Here is a 23,368-nt window from a genome sequence, read left to right on the forward strand (position 1 = left end):
GGATTCCATGGCTGGAGTACAAGTTTGAGTCAAAACCCGCATGCTCCTCAATCAAGTCCATGTAAATTCAAGTCAATCAAGTCAATGTAAATTTATGTGAGGAGAATTGGAGTCTGCTGCCTGTTGTTAATTGATAACACTTGGCTGCTTTTTAATCAATTTGACTTATTTGCTTAATTTCTCTGTGCACTGAAGCAGACTAATGTATGGCCAGTCTGTGTCAGCAGCAGAGTCAAATGGAGTTTTGCTGTCTAATTGGCAGAGGTGTCAAGTTACCAAACCCTACAGTGACACTATGTCAGACTGCTTTGATTCACCAGCTAAACACTTTTAAACTGCTGACTTTCTGTGTACAGAGTGGAGCATTACTGATGACTGACTGCACGTCACTGGAATTTAGTCAGTGTCAAAGACATGTTGGTATCTTACTGTCTTGTATGTATTGCTTTTATTTTTTATCTGGCCTTCGACAAGATTTTGGCATTTCTTGCTCGATTGGTTATTTGATCATTTGTCCTATACAATCTACTAATAGTGTAAAGTAAACACTATGTAGGAACTGTGATAGCTTATTATAGAATTAATTGATCCACTTTATTATTTTATTTAAGAAATAATATGAGTGTCACTTTAAAATCAAATCATTTGTAACTTCAAAACTCTGTTACCCATTTCTAAAATATATTTTTAAAAATATTGCATGCCCACCTATACGTTACATGTGGGAACAAGATCTTGTTCCAATTCAACGACTCTCTTAATGCGTGGGAACAAGATCATTGAGTCATGGCCACAATAAAATTATTATCGGTCAGTTGTTTATTGACTCACTGCGAGGGCTATCATCAGTAAGCAAACATGGACAATTTTAACTTGATTTCACCTTAGTTTAACCTTGGAATAAATTACAGTGACATACTTTAGTCACTTGCCGTTAGTCATGGAGTAATTATCAGCAAGAGATTAGGATAGGATCTGATTCCCATACGTTATTAAGTCGTGGTCACATAATATATTATAGATACACAGTTTTTTCTTTCAAATGTCACTAGAGGAGCTCGGTACACTTCCACCAGGAAAAGAAAAAAAAATGAAATGACAAAAAAAAAAATCAAGTCGTAACTATGAGACACTAGTCAAAATATTATTTTTTGTTTGTAATTTAAGTAAGTCAGAAATTTAACTGTGAACACATTGAATTGAGATTAACAAAGTCATATTATACTATCATATAATTTTGACTGTAAAAGCCAGAATCCAACAGTACCACACCATATCATGTAGTGTAGCAGCAGCCCTTCACTTTTTTCTTTCTCTTTTTTTTTTTTTCTAAATAGGAGTATTTTAAAACACACCCATAATAATTATGGGTGTAGTTATTTATAGATGGGGTGTGGTAGGCTAATTATGTTTTGTATCTTACCATATTGCCAACTTATGAATATAGTACTACTATATAATAATAATAATAATAATAATAATAATAACAAAATATACGAATAGTAATGATAATAATAATACATGGGCTGTTTGGGGATGTTGTTGTAATGTGTCCAGGCAGACATCTGCAGCACGCCGCCACACAGTCTCCTCATCACCCTTTCACTTCGCTCTCTGCGCCTTCGCCTGCAACCGGCGGAGATGTAAAGTGGATTAAATAGCCGCTGTAACGCGGTGGGATTTGAACCGCTTTCTTATTTCTTTTGCCGGGACTGTCTCTATTCACCGCATCGCTTGTGTGTGTGTGTGTGTGTGTGTTTGTGTGCGTGTGTGTGCGTGTGCGTGTCTGTGTGTGTCTGTGTGCGCGCGTGTGTATGTGTGTGTTTTTCTCCCGTTCAGCTCCTCTCTGCTGGGATCCTGGTCTGCCAGGGGCTGCAAAACCGTGCTAGTCGACTCATTCAGAACCAAATGCGTGTGTGACAGACTGTCCACCTTCGCCATTTTAGCACGGCTAAATCCCGAAATGGTAAGTGCGACAACCTCCCTTGACTTCGTTGGCGTTTAAGGTATCGGAGACGGTGTGTTTTTGTGGGGTTTTGTGTGAATCCATCTGCTTTTTTTTTTTTTTTTCAAAAAAGGGCGTCATTGTCATTACATATCAACAGATCCTCCCTCTCTCCCTCCCTCCCCCTCTCCTTCTCTCTGTCTCGACATGCCAAAGTCATGCTGCAAAAGGTTATTATAAGCTTTATAGATCTTTTTTTTGGGGGGTGGGGGTCAGTTAGCACCTAGAAGAAGATACGCTGTTCATGCGTTCTCAGAGGAAATCCACACAGGAAGGGCAGCGCTGTGCATTAAGCTGACAGACGTAAAATACAGATATCCATACATGACATGGTGAGTGGGCTTTAAGATGATGTTATAGCTGATGATCACCTGCATGTACCCCCACACCTTCACTCTTCTCATTTCATGTGAGCACCAACTACTGATGTTCATATTAGCATTTTTAACATATTATACTGTCACCGGTGTCTCCATGGTTACCAGGCCCCATAGAGATCATGCTGCATGGCAATTCAATAGCACGTACGAAAAAGAAAGACACATTTTAATTAGACTTGGAGCTGCAGTGGGCTGTAGAACACACTTCCTTTGCATCATGGCTGCAACTGGACACAGCAAGCTAGCAATCAGTGTGATAATGGAATGGAATAATGGAATATTTCATTTTATTTATTTATTTATTTTTAAATCACAACAGACTCCCAGTGACTCAAACATGCCCTAGTTTCCTTAGGGAAAGGGCAGTGTCTTTGTGGGGAATCTTCATTGAGTGCGATTAGTTATTATTAGACTGGAAATTGCCTCGGAAGCAATTTGTTCTCTAGTTGCCCTGGTAACAGCATGGGCACTGAGGTTCTCTTAAAGACATAGGAGGCAGTGTGCTGTTCATCCTGCTGCCTGCATGGCCTAGAAGGAAGGCTAGGCCAGGGGAAGCTGTGGATTACACTGATAAAACACTTTGGCTTTACCACCTTGAGTCAAGCACATATGATACTGTGTCTGATTCTGCTGTTCAAGATAGTTGTGGTTGTAAATTCAAACAGAACCAGGTAAGTGAAGGTACTGCATGGTTTGATGGCTTCAGCAATGGCAGTCTTCATGCTGAGAGGCTGCAGTGGTGTGTTCCATTTGTGCTCTGTGCTCTCAGTGCTGAAGTATTAGCTCGTCAGCTTAGATGGCTGATAAGAATTGTTCCATGACAGTTTTAAGGATTAGTTCAGCATTTTTGGAAATAGTCTTATGCATTAAGTAGCTGGAGTAAGGACATGGCTAGTTTATGTCTATCATCACCTCTAAACTTCACTGATTAGCTTTGTTTAATATGTGCACAAACAGAAAAGTAAACATGCTGGTCTGAGGTTTTGGCTAGAGTTAAGTGCTGGAACTATTCTTGTAGCACAGTTTACTCATCAGCTTTAGTAATCAAATGTTTTCATATAGGTTTCTGTACATGCCTGATGAAAATGGGACCATACCTAGCTTCACTGTGTTAGGCTGCTGTTTTCCAAGAAGTAGTCCCATAATGCAACATGTCCTGAAACCACAAGTAACACATTTACGTCTCTGTATCAGCCTTAGGTCTTAAGCTTCAGTTTGGTTCTGTCTGAGCTGCAGAGGTGTTGGCTGGAGTTTCAGTTTGTTAATCAATTCACCATCTTAACCATTTGTCAGGGGAGAACATTCCATGTGTCCCGCTTCTCCAAAGTGTTCTACTGATCTCTGTGTGTTCTAACATGATATATTGAATGTGTTTGGGTTTTAGACTGCTAATCAGAGAATACGAGGGATGTGATGGCTTCACTTTGGACGCCATGAAATTGAGTTGGACACCTTTGACTCCTCTTACATTTTATAGACCAAATAACCATTGGGTTAATTGAGAAAGTACGTCTATTACATATTGTAAATAATTGCTTGTTGCTGTTTTTGAAACTTTGAGTTAGACACAAATTTATTAAGGGGATCCAATTTAATTTTGCTATAGGCAGACAGCGTCAATGCTCGGGTCATCCCATTTGACGCTGTGCTTAAGGATGCAACTAAAGATTATTTTCATTATTTATTAAACTTCCATTCACTTTTTCATTTGATTGTTTAATTAATAAAAATGTCAGTGGACAGTGAAAAATGTCATTTCCTAACGTCCAGGGTGATGTCCTCAGATTTCTTGCTTTGTCCCACCAACAGTTCAGAACAATATCCAATATCTGATCACAAAGACAAAGAGCAGCAAATTCTGACATTTGAAAGGCGGGGAACACTGAATGTTTGGCATTTTATTATAATAATTTATAAATTGTATTTTGATCAGATAATTAATTAATGGATTAAATGTTTCAGCTTTATCTTTATCGTTGTCTTTAGTCAGGGGTGATAAAGGGCCCTTTAAGGGTTAGTCTGGCTCTGTGTTTGTCTTTCTGGAACTAGAAAAGACTCCAGACATTGAAAGGACAGCTATTATTTGTGCAAAATTTGGCACAGATTAGTAGTTGTCTCTCAACTTTTCACTAGGGCCACCTGTTGGTCAAAGTTGTCACTTACCTTGAGAAATATCCCAACATCTACCAGATGGATTGACTAATGGTTATCAGAGGATGAAGCCTACTAACATTGTTGATCTGATGATATTTATGGTTTTGAGTGAAATGTTTTGACACCTTGCCATAAAATTTAGCACAAATATTTCTGATCCTCTGCGGAGGAATTGTAATAACTTTGGTGATGTCTTAACCACCAGTTATTTAGTTAGCCAAGGTTAGCATGCTAAGATGGTAAACTAAGATGATGAACATGGGAAAAACATTGTTGTTGCTTGCTTGCATTATCATTGTGAGCAGGTTGCCACGCTAACATTAGCATAAACCTTAAAGCATTGTTGTGCCTACAATAAGTAGAGCCTCACAGAGCGGCTAGCATGGTTGTTGATTAAGCTTATTCAGGTACAAGTGCATCTTTGAAATATGAACATCAGCTCATCATAGGTGAACCAGTAATGGGGCTCCCTCAGTTTGCTGTCCTCCTTGCAGCCTGCCTCCACCTGTGCAGACGGCAGCAGACTGGAGGCTCCTCGCACCCTGAGGGAAGCAAAAGTGTGATAGCTTCTTCTGCCAGAAATGGAGGAAAAGGCAATTCCCCCCTCCTCATGCTGCCATCCCTTCCCCCACATTCTATTATTTTGTGAGACAGCCATGGCCACCATGCTAATTACGCCTACTGCAACAAACAGTAGCTTTTAAATGGCCCAGCCGCTCTGTCTGCAGCTAGCTTCCTACAGCCTCAGCATGACAAACACCCCAACCTCTTTTTTCCTCTCCATCTTCCCCCTTTGCTCCTCTCCTCCTCCTATCTCTCCATTCTCTATTCCTCAGTCATTTCATCACACCATTTTTCATGGTCTGAGGCTGCATTATGTTTTAGCTCCCCCTCTTTCCCTGTGCTTACTACATCATTTACTCTCTTGCTGCCACCTCTCGTGCCCATTTTGCTCAGTCCAACTTCGCTGCAGGCTTTTAGAAGGAAAAAACAGAGAAAAATGCACTACAGTCAGAAACACTGCCCACCCCAAAGGAAAACAAAATTAAAAATAAAAATAATGTGTGTGTTGAACAAAAAGAGAATGAATGAACATGCTTTTGCTTTTATCATTTGCAGTGGTGTGAGTCTGTGCAAACCTTCCTTAGTTACAATGTGCTGTCAGGAGCCTAGATGCTGTGACAAGCCTTTTTGGCCAATTAGCTCACTTTGTTAGAGAAACAAATAAGAAAGGACTGCTGGGTTTCAGGTCACCAGAGTGTCAGATTCTCAGCATGCACTATACATTTGTGTTTCATCTTTGAAGGGGCTTCAAAAATATCTATGGCATATAGATATACTGTAGCTGTCCTGTTTAGCTGGACTGAAATGTACAAAAATGTTCAATGGAATTAAAAATGTGTGTACATGAAAAATTACAACACTGCTGTTTCAAATGCAAAGCCTGATGCTGTATAGAAGATAAGTGATGTCAATGAGGTATGTCACCTGAATGCTAGTTTCATTACACATAACGTTTCATTTCATTATCCCTCTCTTAAAAAGATTGATCAGTACACATACTGGGCCACGTTCAGAGTTGCAAATATAACCAACAAAACATTTTGTACTTAATTGCTGTCTTGTCTGCTCACTCTTCATTTTTGTGGCTGTACAGGGGGATAATCGCCTGCCAGCACCTTTTAAGCTCACTAATACATCTCCTTTGTCCAAAGTTGTGGTGTTCTCAGGGGTCAAGTACAGGTCTCTCAGCCAAGAGCAGTGACAGACATTTTATTGCACTCAGCTGGAGGTGTTAGTAGATATATGTAGGACCTTTTTACAGAACCAGGCTAGCTGTTTCCTCCTGTTTCCAGTCTGCATGCTGAGCTAGGCTAACCACAGCCAGACTTCATGGGAGTCATGAGAGTGACCCAGAAGTATAAAGTATAATATGCCCTTTAATTGGGAAAGTTTGTTATGAATGCTGATATGTGAAATTTATGTAATAACTGCTCCACATGCGTGTTTATCTCAGCTCCTAATGTGGGTCATTCTAGGACAGTTACATTTGTTAACTTGTTGAAAAAATATGTTATTATGTTATTTGCACTTACAATCTTTATTAACATGTTTTGTTTTATTTGCTGATTATTTTCTCTGATTAACTGTTTTGTCTGCAAAAAAAAGTGATGTGAAATGCCCATAACAATTCTTCAGTGATGTCTGCAAATTATATTCAGCATACATGATATGTAACAGTGAAAAGCAGCAAAGTTCACATCTGAGAAAGATTTCTGCATGATAAATACCAATCAATTAGCCAATGTAGTTGTTAGTTTACCAATAAACTGTTTGACCCAGATTATAATTTTCTATTTTTATTAACATTTATGATTCTTACTTTATTTGACTGATTAGATTTACAAGACATCCCACTGAGGGCGCTTCAATGACTTTTCTTTGATAGTATTTGGATCAGTAGCTTTATCATCCAATTTATCCATTCTCTTGTATAGCTGATAGCAGTGCAACTTGCAGTCATATTTGTTTACTGTTAATATTGGCAACAGCTTCATGTGATAGATTTCTGGAGGAGATGACATCCCGTGCTGCTCCTCAGCAGTGGTGGTAGCTAGAACGTCTCTGTCTCTACTGATGTGGAATAATGCAGTCTGGTCACTTTATTTTGGATGGTACTGCTCTCATTTGGACACTGCGTGAGACTTCCAGTTGAGCTTTGTCATTGGCTGAGGAGGAAGTAAAAGTTTGTCTGTCTCAGCAGACGCCTTGCCATTCCACTGCACTCCTAATATTTTCTCTCCCCCCTTTGCTTTTAGAGAAGGAACTTGCTGCAGTGCAGATTAATCAGGGGGATTTAATTAACTTGGCCCCAGCACACACATCAAACCTGGAGACAAGACAGGCTGTAAACTCAGCCAATTATCTCCCATTGAGGGTGGGGGGTGGGGTGGGGGGGGTGAGGTGAGGTGAGGTTTCTTTAAACTGGCCCCCCATGTAACCTAAACTTTCTTTATCTGGTCATGACACACACTAGCATTAGCATTAGGAATAGATTGTTGTGTGCAGAGACACTGGGCTTTGATTATTACCTCTGCAAATAACGTGGTTATCTTTTGCTTTCTTTTGGAGAATACTGTCATTGTTACTGGCTGTAGGGATAGAAATGTTGGTGTGCTGCTTTGGTCCAGACTGAAATATGTCAATAAGTATCAGATGGATTGCCATGAAATTTTCCTTCATTGTTGTCAGATAATACATGCACCTGCCTTCGGTGGTCCCGTGACTTTTCTCCTTGCACCATTATGATTTTGACATTTGTGATTTAGAGTGACATTTTTGGGCATGTCGGATCAAAAAAGTGACAAAGCAGCAACAGAGTTATAAATAACTCACAGAAACATTGCATGCAATAGCCTGCGATTACAATCCACCTTCTCTTCCCCTCTCGCTGTCACTCTCTCTCTCACTCTCTCAAACATACACACACACACACACTCACCAGAGGGTGCAGGTCCAGGTACTTTACCAAATTATAAAGTAACCTACATCCATCACACATCTCTCTGCACCCAGGCTATAGAGCTACACCTACACATAGCCTACTATTTTGTCAAAGCTTACCTTTATGAGGTGAAGGATGCTGCATTTGTGTGTGTGTGTGTGTGTGAGAGAGAGAGAGAGAGAGAGAGAGAGAGAGAGAGAGAACTCACCACTTGTTGGCTGACCAGTGTGCTTAAAAAAAAAGAAGCTGCCATTTTAATCTGGAAGTACCTTGATAAAAATCAAATCAAAAACAGTAAGCTAGGCTGAAATTGAAAGCTCATTAACCTGTTATGTCATCTGGAGCTGGTTGTCCCCCAGCTTCAAGACTCACTCCAGCACAGCTGGGCCATAGCATCGGACGCCTTGTCACTGAAGATAGTTCTTTATGAATGTGGCTGCATGTTTGCGGTCATTGTCATGCTGCGTAATGCATTTGGGACTGATTGTATTGTGTGATTGCACAGTACTATCTATGCAGTTGAATGATTTTCCATATACTAGGTAATGTAGAATAAGGATCAAGTTTTTTGACATGTTATATTATATTTGACCACATTACTGGAGGCTTCTGTGGCAGGGGCTCTATTGTGCCAAGCAGAATGAAGAGCTTGTATCTTCTGATGCAGTGAAAGAATGCTTTGTATCAAGGGGCTCGAAGGTTAGTGATGTGAGAGGCTCTGTGAGTACTTTGTACTTTTCCTTGTATATTTTTGTATACTACATTACTTTCTGTGATTAACTGTTTATTAATTAGATCTGAGGAAGTTTTCGTTTTTGTTTGCAAAGGTTAAAGATAAAGGAACTTGATTTTTTAAAATGTGCATCTAGAGAGAAAATAAGCTGAAGAAAAATCTTTTTTAATTATCATGCCTATATTTAATGAGTATTGACAAACTGAAATACAACAAGCAGCACAGGGATAAACACACAGCCTTACACAACATCCACGCACACTGCTGCAGCTGCTGATGCCACGGTGCTGCGTTGCCATGGCAACCAATACAATGTCTGCTGTAGCAAGGGGATGGTGTTTAGCTGTCAGTTGTCAGGATACGAAAGCAAGTCAGTCCTGTGTGCATGTTCATTTTGTAAAGCTGACTTGGCACACATCACTAGGGGGGTGTGTGTGTGTGTGTGTGTGTGTATGTGTATGTATGCGTGTGTGTGTGTGTTACTATTGATTTGAGGTTTTGTGGTTTATTCATGAATCACCTTGAAGTCACCTTGCTCTGTAACTGGGGCCTAAAAAGCAGCTAGCCTGTCAATGTCAACGTCCCAGTGCTAGTCCAGATACCTGCATGTACACTGCGTGTACACTGCGTGCCTGTGCTTTTATATATCTATCTTTTCTCTCTCTCACTCTCTACACCACACACACACACACACACACACACACATATATATATATATATATATATATATATATATATATATATATATATATATATATATATATGTAAATTTGCCTCTCTCATGGACATGCATGAATGGGTAAAAACACTATACACTATACGTCAACACTAAATGAGGAAAAGATTCTTTTAGACCTGAGGAGAAAAACTGCACTCAATGTTGGATGGTTTCAGCAAACAGTTTAAAACACAAACCACAAAGAATTATTTTACCTGTTTATAAAGAGTATGTGACCATGTCCCCCCTGTACAACAGCTCTATCTGAATCACCAGGTTCTCTATAGTTTACCTTTTAAATGTTCCACATGTGTTCCATAAAAATACCAGCAAGGTTGCCTTCTGTTTTTACATCTCTAAACTGTGGCACACACTGCCTCTGGATATCAGAATGGCAAAACCTACATTTTTTATCTGGCTTTTAATTTGGTGAAATGTTATACCCTTAGCCTTTGAGTTTTAATCATCGGTTTTCATATTCATTTATTTTCTAGTCCTGGTGGGTTTTTCTGTTTGTTTTGAAAGAGCACTATTCATACTGTTTATGATGGGTTGCTGCTATTTTTTATTAACCTCCAGTAGTTCTCCAGTAAACTGAACTTGAAGAAGTATCAGTACACCATGACATCCCTCCTGGGTTTGGTTTGCAACAGATCACACCTCTGAGCAAATCCAACCTCACATCCTCAGTGATGCTGGCTGAGGTCAGATGTGCAACACATTTGAAACAGAGCAGCTAGGACAGTGAAACAGAGCATCAAAGTGCAATTAAAAACTGCAAGTTAAGAATGTTGCACATGAGTAAAAGAAACATTCATTTTGTGTATTTAAGTCTGTTCAGAGTGTGTACTGCTGTAGGAATGAAGCTGTGATTGGGTCTATTAGTCCGGGTTTTATCAGATATGTAGGTACAGACTGCATGTTGATACAGTCTGTATCCTCATAATGAAGACCACAATAAGAGGAGCTCACTGACATAATTCTGTCTGACCAGTCTGATAAAAAAATAAACCAGTGTTTTGCAGTTTGATGAGACATTTGAGCTGCAGTGTGAACCTTTGCCCACTGAAAAGCAGCAGAGAGACTGAAGTGATGTTAAAGAAAATGTAGTCCACTGCATTTGAACCATGAATGACCCAGTTAGGAGGTGAGCTCTTAGAAGATCAAGCCAACTGGGAGTTTTTCCACTTTTGCATTCATCTGCTGACAGCTCCTGTCAAAGTCTGTACACACTACAGATCTACAAGACCCTGCCAAAGTTTCTCATCAGCTTTGTTGGTAGTGATGGTTTTCAAGTTTTTCTCATACAGAATTTTTGTGTGTAATTAATTAGAGAGCAGACACGATCTGCTAATTTGATCAACCAATGAATCTTGATTGTGTCATAACGTTTGAAGATGTAACCACCAACATTCTTCCTCTGTATTCTCTTCCTTTTTTTCAGAACATGGATAAGACACAGCTCCCGTCTGTGACACTGATTGTGGGTTGTGGAGTGTCTTCACTGACATTATTGCTACTTATCATCATCTATGTGTCCGTCTGGAGGTGAGATAATACGGCTTGTACCGGAAACATTAGCACTGGGCTATGTGTAATGCCAGGGGGAACATTTAACAGCATTAACAAACAGAAAGTTTTAATGGACAAGAGAAAATTAGTCTTTTAGCATGTTCTTGATAAGAAGTTTCAATAGAAAACATATCTGCTGCTGTTTGAGCAGTAAAACTCTTGAGAACATACTTGAATCAGTAGAATCCTCTTTGTTCTCTAATCAGAAACAACAGTTAATGATTTAGTTTACTTCTCCTCCAACTGAACAAAAAAACATTAATAAACTTCATGAAAACTGTGAACGAGTCATTCATATGAATTTTTCATATAAAAACATTCCATCTGAAGGCAAAGTTCTCTTAATGTTGGAGTCCAGCTGGGCTGCTGAGACTGCATGCAGCAGTCGGTCAATATGTCCAGAATCACACCTTAGACGAGGTTCTGACATTCAAGCCTTCTCCATTTTAAACTAGCTTTTGTCGAGAGAAGGCAGCTCACTGCACTTCAGCGTCAGCACTGATCTCCTCATTCAATTGGATTTCAATTCTCAAAGTCCAGATTCCACTCACTTCAATTCAATTTGATTCAATTCAGTTTGATTCTTGAGGATACAGTTAACATCAGATGAGTACCAATGTTGCTTAAAGCATTTCTCAGAATGTAAATTTCTCCTACATTCAACAAGTGACTGTTGTTTCCTTGAATTTGCAAATACAAACTAACACATTGACACACCTAGATTTTATAGGTCTACATGTGCAAAAACCAACAACATTATGTATGTTTTTTTAAATGCTATCCGATACTGCTATGCATGGACTGTCAGTAGCAGATGCTCCAACTAAGTAGGCCTGCAGACATCCACTTTAATTACCACTGTGAGCACAGACAGGGCAGAAACTGAAAGTCTGCTCACTAATTCATCTGCACTGTTTGTGTTGACATCAGCCTGATATCTGCAGACAGCTGTTAGCTAATGTTAGCTACCCGCCAGCGACAGACTGAGTAAAGTACCATCCACAAACTGTACAGTCGACTTCCATGGCCTCACACCTCAAGATAAGATCTCTTCAACATAAACAGAGCTCACATCAGTTTTCTATCCCTTTCATACATACAGTCTCTATATAGGCAGAGTCATCTAACCATCCCAAGGACAGCCCTGTAAACTGCAGCAGGTCTGCATAGACTTTATAAGACTGGCTGAGTGTGCATAATGTAACTAGCCATCAGCTATGCTACTTTTGAACTTACAATAACTCCTTTGTGCATGTTGTAATGACTTGATTTCCCCAAAGTAGACATTTTAAACATCACGCAGTCCTAACCACTTACAACATGTAACTGATACATACATAGAATACTAAATGCAAATATACATATTTACTGAGCAAATGCACAAATTGAAAGGGTATTTTCAGGACTCTGGTGCGTTAGTCTAGGAGAGGAGAAAAGTGTAAAGTCCCACCAATTAAGCAAAGTACTTCAGTACTTCAGGGAAAAAAACCCTAAACCACCTTATCCTTTATGTTTAAAATCAGTGTATTGTCTTCAGTGATTTCTAAGGACCTTTCATATTCAAATCTGAAATGACATGATTAAAAAGTATTGTGTGCTGGTTTAAGCTTAGGACTGGTGTCCTGACTGTTGATGGCTAAGTTTGTCTCGGGTCATTGTGCTCTTGATTAGGACATGTCTGGGTTCACCCTCAGACTGGTGTAGTTTTGAAGCTCTGTCAGTATTAATGTGTATTAGAGGTGGTTTACCAAATTTCTGTTGTCCAAATTAATGCTTTCAAGGTAATTAAAATCAAAAATTCCATGTTAATATTGTAATAGATTTTAAAGATTTTTGAAGATTCACAAATATATTGCCCAGGCCTAATGTTCATTTGATCAGCTGAGGGAAAGGTCTTAAATTGTGTTTATTGAGGTGGTAAAAAGTATTAAATCTGATGTTGTGCAGATACACATAACAGCAGTTCAGTCTGATTATCAGTCTACTCATGTCCAAGGTGAATGATGCCTGGTAAAATGCATGGTTTACAATAATCAAATCATTGTTGGAATATGGACGAGAAGCTTATAACTGAAACCCCGGTCTTGGTTATAGATCGGTTAGAAGAGTCGTAGTGAGAGCTTCTTTCATCTCTTTCATTCTCCTGCAGGTACATTCGATCCGAGCGCTCAGTTATCCTCATCAACTTCTGCCTCTCCATCATATCCTCCAATGCCCTCATTCTCATTGGACAGACACAGACACGGAATAAAGTAAGAATCATGATCACAGTGATGCACTTTTCCAGATTACATATTCATTAAAACTGTTCCCTTACATGTTTGTCTCTGTCTTCTCCTTTCTTTTCAGGTCTTATGCACCCTGATCGCTGCATTCCTTCATTTCTTCTTCCTGTCCTCATTCTGCTGGGTTCTGACAGAGGCATGGCAGTCATACATGGCAGTGACGGGCCGCCTCAGGAATCGCATCATACGCAAGCGTTTCCTATGTCTCGGCTGGGGTGGGCCTTCTGTCTGCTGCTTATTATGTTGTTCATATTGTTTATTATTTATGGTTTATTTATCCTGCGTTAATGTCCATTTTTATTTTCCTCCCAGGTCTCCCTGCACTTGTAGTGGCAATCTCAGTTGGATTCACCAAGGCAAAGGGATACGGAACACCAAGCTAGTAAGCATGTTATAGATGTACCATTGTATTCTCCCCCTCCTGCTCTTTAAGTATTAATTCAGGGATATTACACATGGTTGGGGTTTTATATTTGCAGCATAATTAACCTCTCTCTGTCTTGTCTATCCTTTACCATCCTCATTCTTGCCATGCTCACATTCTTCTACCTTTCATCTCATTCTGGTCCTCCTCTTTACAACCCTGTTCCTCTTGTTATGACCCCCCCCCCTCCGCCTCTTCCCTCCATCATCTTCATTTCCTCTAATCATACCTATCTACATCTGTTTTCCTGCTCCTCTCTTGTAGCTGCTGGCTGTCTCTGGAAGGAGGTCTTCTTTATGCATTTGTTGGACCTGCTGCAGCTGTTGTCTTGGTATTTCCTTTTTCATCTTTAGTCTATTTGTCATGGTTTGCTTTTAAATGATAAATGGACTGCATTTATGTAGAGCTTTTCTAATTTTATCGACCACTTAAAATGTTTTACAGTACAAGCCACATTCACCCATTCACACACATATTCAAGCAGGGTTTTTATTTACATGCAGATATCACACACACACACACACACACAATTTGGGGACACTTTGACATGCAGACTGGAAGAGTCAGTGATCAAACCCACTCGTCACAGCCACCACTACACCTCGACTAATCTAACTCTAAATTAAATCAAATTAGAGCAATAGCAATAGCTCATTTAACAGTTTTCATACAATCACTGTAATAAAACACATCCAGGCTATGTATATTTATAAAGGGATTTATAACATTAATAATGTTAACAAGGGCAGTAATAATGTTAGTAATCATGTTAAACTGTTTACTGTAAAATATTTAATGCAAGAAGTATTACTCACAGCATTCACAGTTTTAAAAATAAGCACATGAAACCAAGTCCACAGTCATTGTAAAAACCACTTTAAAAAAAGATCTGGCCCTGGCAGCTGCCTGGTCAGTGTGACAGTAAATAGCTCCTGTGGTCATAGTTTTCTCTGTTTGCTGTTTTTTATTCTTTGTCCTTTCCTTGCTCCCTCCTTTTTTTTTGCCTCCTTTCCTCCCCTGCCACCATCTTTCTTGTTAACGTTCCCCCTTTCCCTTGCTGACTCTTCCTTTAGCTTATTCACCTCACCCTACTTCTTTCTCTTCTTCCCTTTCTCCTCTTTTCCCTCTCATTTCAATCTTCTTTTAATTTGCCACCTCTTTCTTTTCTTGTACTCCTCCCTTTCCTCATCATCCTTTTCCTTATTTACCTCCTATTTTCCTTGCCTATCCCCACTTTTTCATGCTTATTTTCCCCCATTTACTCTTTACCTTCCCTGTGCTCCCTTCTTTCCTCATTTACAACCTACTGCTGAATGTTTGTGTAAAACAGGACACCTCAAGCGTAATTCTACTCCACTTAGATCACTGTTCAAAACCAGCATCCAAGCTAAAGTGGCTCTGGTATAAGTTTAATAATGCACTACCAGGTTGTATCGACCGACAATCTGTCTTACAATAAATTCATATATTGTTGTTTGCTAATGTACTTTTTAAATTCATGAATACAAAACAGGAAAAAAATACTGACTTACCAGAGTCCCCAAACTTTTGCACCTGACATAATTACTGTTTAATTTTCTTTTGTATTTGTTAAGTTCTTGAAATAAGACAAAGCAGTACATTAATATCTGAGGCTCATTTTTGAATGTCTGCTCGCTCCAGGATTTGTATTTACTTTTTAGTTAAAAAAAATTAACAAATTATGTCATTTGCCCAAACAACTGTATAATCATTATCATTACCTGAGCTCACCTCATGTTCAGTCTACATGTCAAGTACAGTAAATCAGCAAAGCAAAAAATTCTGGCAGAACACACACTGTAGTGACACCGTTTCCTTGTTTCACTAATCAAATCCATTAGCTCCAGCTGCAGTGATTCATTTCCAGTCCTTCTTCCCCACCTACAAGAAAACAGCTTTGTTTGGGTGTTCCCTTTACACAAGTTGCTTCTCTAATAAAGAGTTACTGCTCCAATTGGCAGCCATACTGGAGGCCCAGCTCACTCTGGGAAAGCATCAGAGTGTATAAGTGATGTTCATAGAAATCAACCCTTAAAGCACTAAAATTGTAGGAATTAAAGTCTACTACTACTGATTTCAGACAGCTCATATTTTATATATGATTTCCTTTTTCAGCACATTGTCCACATTGAAAAATTAATTTATACGTTAGCAATCCATCCTTTCAGCCTCATCATGTGAGTGTCTGAGTTTTTGTCACTAACATTTAAGATGGTACTTTTTTAGTATTTACAGTGCAGAGCCCACAGTAAGTACAGCTAGTGTGTGTGTGTGATGACATGCTGTTTTCATCATCTTGTCATGATGAACATTATCATCGTCATCCATCATCATCATCAGCCTAGTGCTACATGTTCTGAAGTAATGAAACTGTCTTTGCTCTGCTTTAATCCTGTGCCTCTTCTCTTTGGCAGGTTAACATGGTTATTGGGATTCTCGTTTTTAACAAACTGGTGTCCAAAGACGGCATTACTGATATGAAACTAAAGGAGAGGGCGGGGTATGCCTTATACCACACATCCATTTTACACAGTGACCTATAACCAGCCTGATGGCTCAGCTAGGGGGAGGGATCAGTGCATTTGTTGGCTGTTTACCCGAAATTAGACCATTATGACTTTGACTGACTGGTTGGAGATAACACTTCACCAGGAGGATGAGGAGAGGATAAAAAAGAAATTTGACTATCTCAATCAAAAATAAGATAAGAGACCAAAAGGCAATATGTCTTCTCATATAGCCAAGACTATGATTAATGCCTCTGAATAAGAGATAAATGGAGGTCATAGAGAATATGAAGGAAAAAAGACATGGGGAAGGGTGTCTGGTTATTGGTCCTGCACAGACTGAGCAAGATGATGATTCATCTCATTGCTTTCTTTTAAGTTTCAAATGTGTTGCATTTTTCTACAGCTGCTCTTTGTTTACAGGTGTTGCTATCGATGTAAAGCTCTGTAAATCCATCCATGTCTTTTTTCTCCTGTTTGGTTGTTTCTAGTAAAGGGAAGCAGGGTAAGACCTCATAAGAAATAAATTCAAGGAAGATCATTGTATTTTCTGTTGGTTATGATAACACTGTATTCAACAAAGTGGTGAAAACATTCTGATGGGGCAAGAGATCTGAGCACTTACAAAATACTGTTATTATAACCAATAGAACCAGTGATCAGAGCTATAGAGGTAAAACCCAAGGAGTTATAAACAACAGTTTTCCTGTAAAACATTTTTTGCTGCTATCTTGCAAGTCATTCAGTTAAGTTTTTGGGATAAGAGATAGGGTTAACTTGACAAACTAGTTTGGTGTGATACAATACTATGCAATGGCAGTGTGTGGTGAGCGCCCTCCATGGACTCAAAGTAAGGTGGAAGTTGGACATTGTCCACATTTAGCCCCAGTTGGTACAGATGCAGAACATTCAGCAACCTCTCCCTTATGTTGGGTAGCAATGATAGGATCTCCCAAGGCAAATTAGACCCAAGTGAAGGGCGAAACTAGACTCCTGTGACTGGAAAGAGTCATGTCAACCAAAATTAGAAAACAAAAGCTAGAGCTGGTAGGGGACTGCAGACCTGGAGACTATGCCTATAGTCATGCGCACGGAGGGGCCAATTTAATGATGAGAAGCCACCACCATGTAGGTTCAGCACCTGCAAGGATAGGTATAGCATTCCAGTCCATTGCCAGTTTGGCAACAGATGAAAGTAGGAGCCATGGTGTACAGTATATTAAATGCAAAATACCCACATAATTGCAAATTTGAATAACAAATGGTGAGCACAGCACATTATTTGCAGTAGGTCATGTTGGAGTTATTTCCTGACCAACAACCTCTGGGCTTAGTGGCTGCACACAGCATCTTTAAAGCTCTGACCTACCTGTGGGCTTACCAAGTTTGACAGTTGTTGTAACTCTAGTATAAGCAAAAACCAGTTAGCCCTTGGTATGTGACTAACTTGCTTGCTAACACTAAACTTTAAAATAAGTTCCTGCCATTTTACGCTATTCTAGACATTTCCCAGAAACTATATCAGCCACCTCATCTGACTGTGGGTTTGGCAGAAAACAGGCTTATTTTCTAAAATGATGCACTGCTCCTTTAAACTTTGTACAAAAACCTGCTATGTAAAATTGGACTAGTTTTTGTATTTACCTTTTTGTTTTTGTCAGTGTGAATAGGTAAAGAACACATTACATTTCAGGCATAAAAATTGTCACTAGCTACCAGTGATTTGAGTCTAAGAATGACTGACATTGGGCTGTTGTCAGTATCAGTTTTCAGAAATGGTGAACGCAGCACCCTGCTCCCCTTTATGATGCAGGCTGTTTTGTCTCCATTGGCATTGTTGGTGCATTCAGATGTTATTTTCTTTCTCTCTCTGAAAAATGTTTGTTTTCTTCAATGATTTCTCTGTTCAACTGTACTTGTTTTTGCTGTCTGAAATGTCATGTTTGAGTTTGCACAGAATCCCCTCTCTCTCACTCAGGGCTCTCCAATCAGGAATACATCAGTCTCAGAAGCCCCCTCCCATGTCATCAGTGATTGGGTAAAAAATACCTGCCCATCCCACCCTCTTTTTAATGTATGGCTACCAGCCCTGCCCATCACCAAACCTGCTGAATCCTCTAGCAAGCACCTCTGATTGGCTTACTATTATTTCCTGCCTATTTACCTCACTATTTAACAACTGACCTTGCAATTTATGCTACCTCCTGTTAGCTGGATAGACATAACACTACCTCAGGTTCTGATGATTTCTGGTATGCTTTTAGAAAAAAAAGTGATTATTTTCAACAATAACAAATGCTAGTTGCAGCACAGCAGTATTCTTATTTTCTGTTCAGTTGAATGTGGGAATGTTTGTGAGGATAGTATGATAGTTAGCATTGCATCTGCATTTGTATTCTGTGACTGATCAGTAGTAGTAGAAACACAGATTGTCTGATTGTAAGGACTGGAAAGACTGTTGCTGGAATTTATTAGCTTTATTAGTCTTTCAACTTCATGTGAATGACAAAAAGGAAGTTGTGCAAACAGTTCAGCATTTTCACTCCAGTCATTTTGTTTAGTTATTTGGCTCAGAAAAAAAGTAGTATTTGAAGTGATCTGAGTTTAAGATTCATGGTGAACAGTCAGAGAAAGATCAAGGAGGACATTCACATCCAACATAGACTAGATATGAACAGAAAGGGTGTTACCATCTGGCTCATATATACTTACTTGCTATTACAGGGCCACTTAACATCAAAAAATGAGTAAATTGACCTTAAGTTGAGTGTATTTCGTCACACATTTCGATTCAACATTTGCACTGGTGTGAGCATTTACATCTGTGTCAGAAACAGGCCCTGTGTGCAACCCCCAGTCACCTGCTTGACTTTTGACCTTCCACAAGTGTTGAAATTAGACTTCGGTTGTCCCCTTTTGAACTGTAAATGTATGCAGCCAATTTTTGGGACAGTGAAGCCACAACCAGCTTACCTCTCTGCTGAAGTGCAGGTAATGGAAGACATGTTCACTTATGTCCTTCTCATTACTCACAGCTACTATGTTATGTTATTGAAACAGAATGACCACCATATCAGTGAGCACAATCCTGGACAATGTACAAAAGAAAAGTAATTGAGAATAGGGTGGTTGGGTGTTGTTGGACAGGCCTAAGGATTGATATACTGCCAGATGCTTAAGCATCAGTTAGGCCAGAATGTCCTTTCATCAAACCACATCCTGTCCCAGGAGGATACCAAAGTATTTACAGAATACACAGGATATGTAAACCCTTGAGTGCATGAGTGAGTCTATCCCTCCTGGGTTTCCTCTCCGTTGGGCTTGTTTGGAACACCTCCACAAGGAGGTGTCCAGGGGGCATCCCAATTAAATGTCCAACCACCTCAAGTTGCATTTTTCAGTATGTCAAAGCAGCAGTTCTAGTCCGATTGTCTCTAAGTTCCTTAGACTTTCTGTGATGGTGAGCCTCCTGCATGAAACAGCATATTTGGGGAAATATCTCCTGTTTGGGGGTTGCCTCACAGTAAGAAGGCTCCGGAGCTTTTCGGCAAGTTTGCATGTTCTCCCTGTGGGTTCTCTCCAGGTACTCTGGCTTCCTCCCACAGTCCAAAGTTAGGTTAATTGGTCACTTTAAATTGCCCGTACATGTTAATGTGAGTGCGAATGGTTGTTTGTCTGTGATGGACTGGCGATCTGTCCAGGGTGTACCCTTCTCACCCAGTGTCAGCTGGGATTGGCTCCAGCCCTTCCATGACCCATAAGGATAATCAGTACAGATAATGGATGAAAAATGGATGGATGGATGGATGGATGGATGGATGGATGGATCTCCTGGATCTCCTTGGGTCCCCCAAGGCAAACTAAAACTAAATTCAAAAGCATTTTTGATTCGGCTTTAATTGGAGAGTATCACACATGGAATAAGGAAATTGGTACAAGACCTGTGGGGGGATATGACAGATAAGTGCCTGATGGCTGGGCCTGCTACCATGGGGTCTGGTCAGGATCAGCCAGAAACTGGGCCACCACCATATTGACTTCCTCCTGCAATAAGCATTGCACTCCCATAATGTTTGATTTGAGTCTTTTACGCTGTTAGTGGGTAATGTTGCCTGAAGCAGCTTAGCATCAAATAAAGATGGGGAGCTGGCTACAGAAGTCTGTCTAGCTCCACACTGCCAGGTGTTTTTTTTTTTTCCCTCTGGAGAGGAGAGTAGTAGTAGTACCCCCCAAGACCTCATGTGTGAAATCAGTGGAATTCACCTTTAAATCATAGCTACCATGTATTTATTTTAAACTATAAGTTTAAAAGATAAATGGTCAGTGCCGTTGTGATAAACAATAAAGTTGTTTATTAAAATTAGATTTAGGTTTGTGTTTTCAAATAGTGGCTCTGCCTTTTTTGATCACATAGTTCTCAAAACAAGCTAAATTCATCCATCCACTATCTATACCGCTTATCCATTAAGGGTTGCGGAGGAGCTGGAGCCTATCTCAGCTGTCATTGGGCAAGAGGCGGGGTACACCCTGTACAGATTGCCGAGCGCAGAGCCAACACATATAGACAAACAACCATTCACACTCACACCTACAATTTAGAGTCACCAATTAACGTGCATGTCTTTGGACTGTAGGAAGAAGCTGACCCACTCAGGCACAGGGAGAACATGCATGCCCAAGCTAAATTCATTTGTAATTTAATAAACTTTGTACATCAAATCATCCAGCTTCCTCCCACAGTCCAAAGACATGCATGTTAGGTTAATTGGTGACTCTAAATTGCCCGTAGGCGTGAATGTGAGTGTGAATGGTTGTTTGTTGATATATGTCAGCCCTGTGATGGACTGGACAGGATGTACTCCGCCTGTCGCCCAATGACAGCTGGGATAGGCTCCAGTGTAGAGGTATAAATAATGACTGAATGAATACATGTACATCAAATCATATAGATCTACTACTTACAGTTATATTGGGTCTTTTCCTCAATGTAGTGCACACAACTGGTACTCACAGTCTCTCTCAAGCATTTTCATTGTCATGTCATGGTATCTTAAGAGTGCAAGTTTAAATTGCAGATGCATTATGTTAAGGCTGCTCAGGCTTGTTGGTTGTTAATTTTCTGAACCTGATGTTACTGGTTTAAAATTACAGTTTATTGTTTCTGCTGGCCTTGTGGTGGAGAGGCTGCTTTTGTAGTTCTGTCTGTCCCTTTTGGTGACGTTGCAACCTCCCCCCGCTCCCCACTCCCCACTCACCTCTCTACCCTATGTTTCTCAGGGTTCAGATGCAAAACGTGTTTAATGAAGCTAATTAATTAATGCAACATCCAATTAAGCACGCAGCAGCATCTGCATCGGGCAGGTCAGCTCGCACCTCTGAGACAGGGCTCACTGCTGGGTCTCTGCCTCGTTACTAAGTCTCCTGTCCCCCCAAAATTAAAGGCAAATGCACAGAGAAAATTAGAACAGTCAGGAGACGCCTAATTCCAGCAGTGGAGTTTGTTTTCTCCTCAACAAACTCTTAAATGGTTTCAGTCATCAAGCCTGTTTATTCACAGACTGCAACAGGTTATTCAGACAGCTTTTAGATGAGAACGCTTGTAACTTAAACAAGTGCTTCTATTCCATGTGATGCAAGGTTTAGAGTATCTTGTAAAATGTAAAGAAGGTTTATGTTAGACTCAAGGACAAGGACCAATCGATGTGATCGTCCATATTAGATATTTATTTTATTTAGCTTTATGTATCTCACCCCACCCAACTGACCAACCACCCACCTTTTGCCTCTCAATTTTTAAGTCTGGGGAAATGGCATTGTATTTCAAAAGTGTTATTGCTTTTTAATGACATTGCCTACGGTGTACATTTAGCTGCTGTATTGCCCTTTTACTTGAAATTGAATTTCTTCCATTATGTGATTTTTAATCCAGGCGTCCAGAGGCTACAAAAATCGATTTCCTTAGCTCTTCACCTTTAATTGTTGTTTAGCAGTAGCCCATATGGTAACAGATTAGTTTGTTATTACCTGTCAATATCTCTAGCCTTGTACTCAGTCTTTGTCGAGCAACAGTTGAGAGATGTACAGCGTTATAAATGGAACCCTGATGGTTTGGGAAGTTTTGGGAGCTTTAGGTGTTGGACAGAAAACAGTGATCATACCTGGAAATCATCTGTTGCTTTTTTATTATATGTATATGAATATGAATCAAGATGGACACACTGTGGCAAAAGTATCTGGGAATTAAAGTGAAATCACTAACTAAAAAGAGTTATGATGTTGGAAAGTCTAAGTACTTTGTAGTCTCAATTGGAAACAAAACATCATAGTACCCCAATTCATTCAGAGTTCAAAGGGTCTTTGTAAGATAATGAAGACAAGGTGAGGATAATCTTCAGCTTCTACTCAGTTAAACAGTACTTCCACTCAATATTAAGATCAGTGATTAATCTAAAAATGCCTCTTACGTTTTGCAGCTCTGCTCTCACCTAAAGTTGTGGTCATTGGTTATATTAGTTATGATATTGTACAGGACAAAAAGTAAAACCTAGTTTTTTATGCACATTGACTTTTTACCTTTGACCTTTTTTTCAGGTAGATATTTTCTAGCACAGTTGCTCATGTCTCATACTGACAATTGTATAAAATATCCAGTTCTACAACAACAACGACCCCATGGTCCATGTAGTACCCCTGGGCTCTGTTGTGGGAATGCAGTTTACTTGCAATGTATTGAATGTATTGACTTATTGACTGCAATAACTGATAGAGCCTGTTGCTGGTACGTGTGTGTGTGTAGATTCATGGGAGTGGAGCTCTGAAATGTGTCTGTGTGTGTGTAAATCTTTGCATTAGAGCTTTGCACTGCTTATATTTAGCGGTTAATTAGCAGCAGATGTAGAGAGAAATGTAAATCCTCGTGAAATGGATGAAATTAGGCATTTGGGTGAAACCTTTTTGTATCACAAGCAGATAAATGGTTGAGTGGATGAAATATTCAGAGGAGTCCCAGTTCCTTTAGGCTATCAAACCAGTTGTTTGTGAAGAGAATCAGACATCATGTGTGA

General features: G+C 39.7%; 1 protein-coding gene across 10 annotated transcripts in view; it reads left to right on the plus strand.

Moving 5' to 3' along the window:
• The window catches only part of adgrb1a (adhesion G protein-coupled receptor B1a), a 134,165-nt gene that overhangs the window by 98,153 nt on the left and 12,644 nt on the right, over positions 1-23,368 (plus strand). For 9 of the 10 annotated variants that reach the window (XM_018665703.1, XM_051076082.1, XM_018665707.1 and 6 more), the window contains 7 exons: positions 1,840-1,966; positions 10,940-11,043; positions 13,217-13,319; positions 13,417-13,567; positions 13,665-13,734; positions 14,041-14,107; positions 16,212-16,297. In XM_018665703.1, coding sequence (XP_018521219.1) covers positions 1,840-1,966; positions 10,940-11,043; positions 13,217-13,319; positions 13,417-13,567; positions 13,665-13,734; positions 14,041-14,107; positions 16,212-16,297 — 708 coding nt within the window. Of the gene's footprint in view, positions 1-1,839; positions 1,967-10,939; positions 11,044-13,216; positions 13,320-13,416; positions 13,568-13,664; positions 13,735-14,040; positions 14,108-16,211; positions 16,298-18,282; positions 18,343-23,368 lie in introns of all 10 variants that reach the window. The other variant, XM_018665706.1, reaches the window with a different exon arrangement.

This window comes from Lates calcarifer, linkage group LG15 (assembly GCF_001640805.2).
Source record: "Lates calcarifer isolate ASB-BC8 linkage group LG15, TLL_Latcal_v3, whole genome shotgun sequence".
Classification (NCBI taxonomy): domain Eukaryota; kingdom Metazoa; phylum Chordata; class Actinopteri; family Centropomidae; genus Lates; species Lates calcarifer.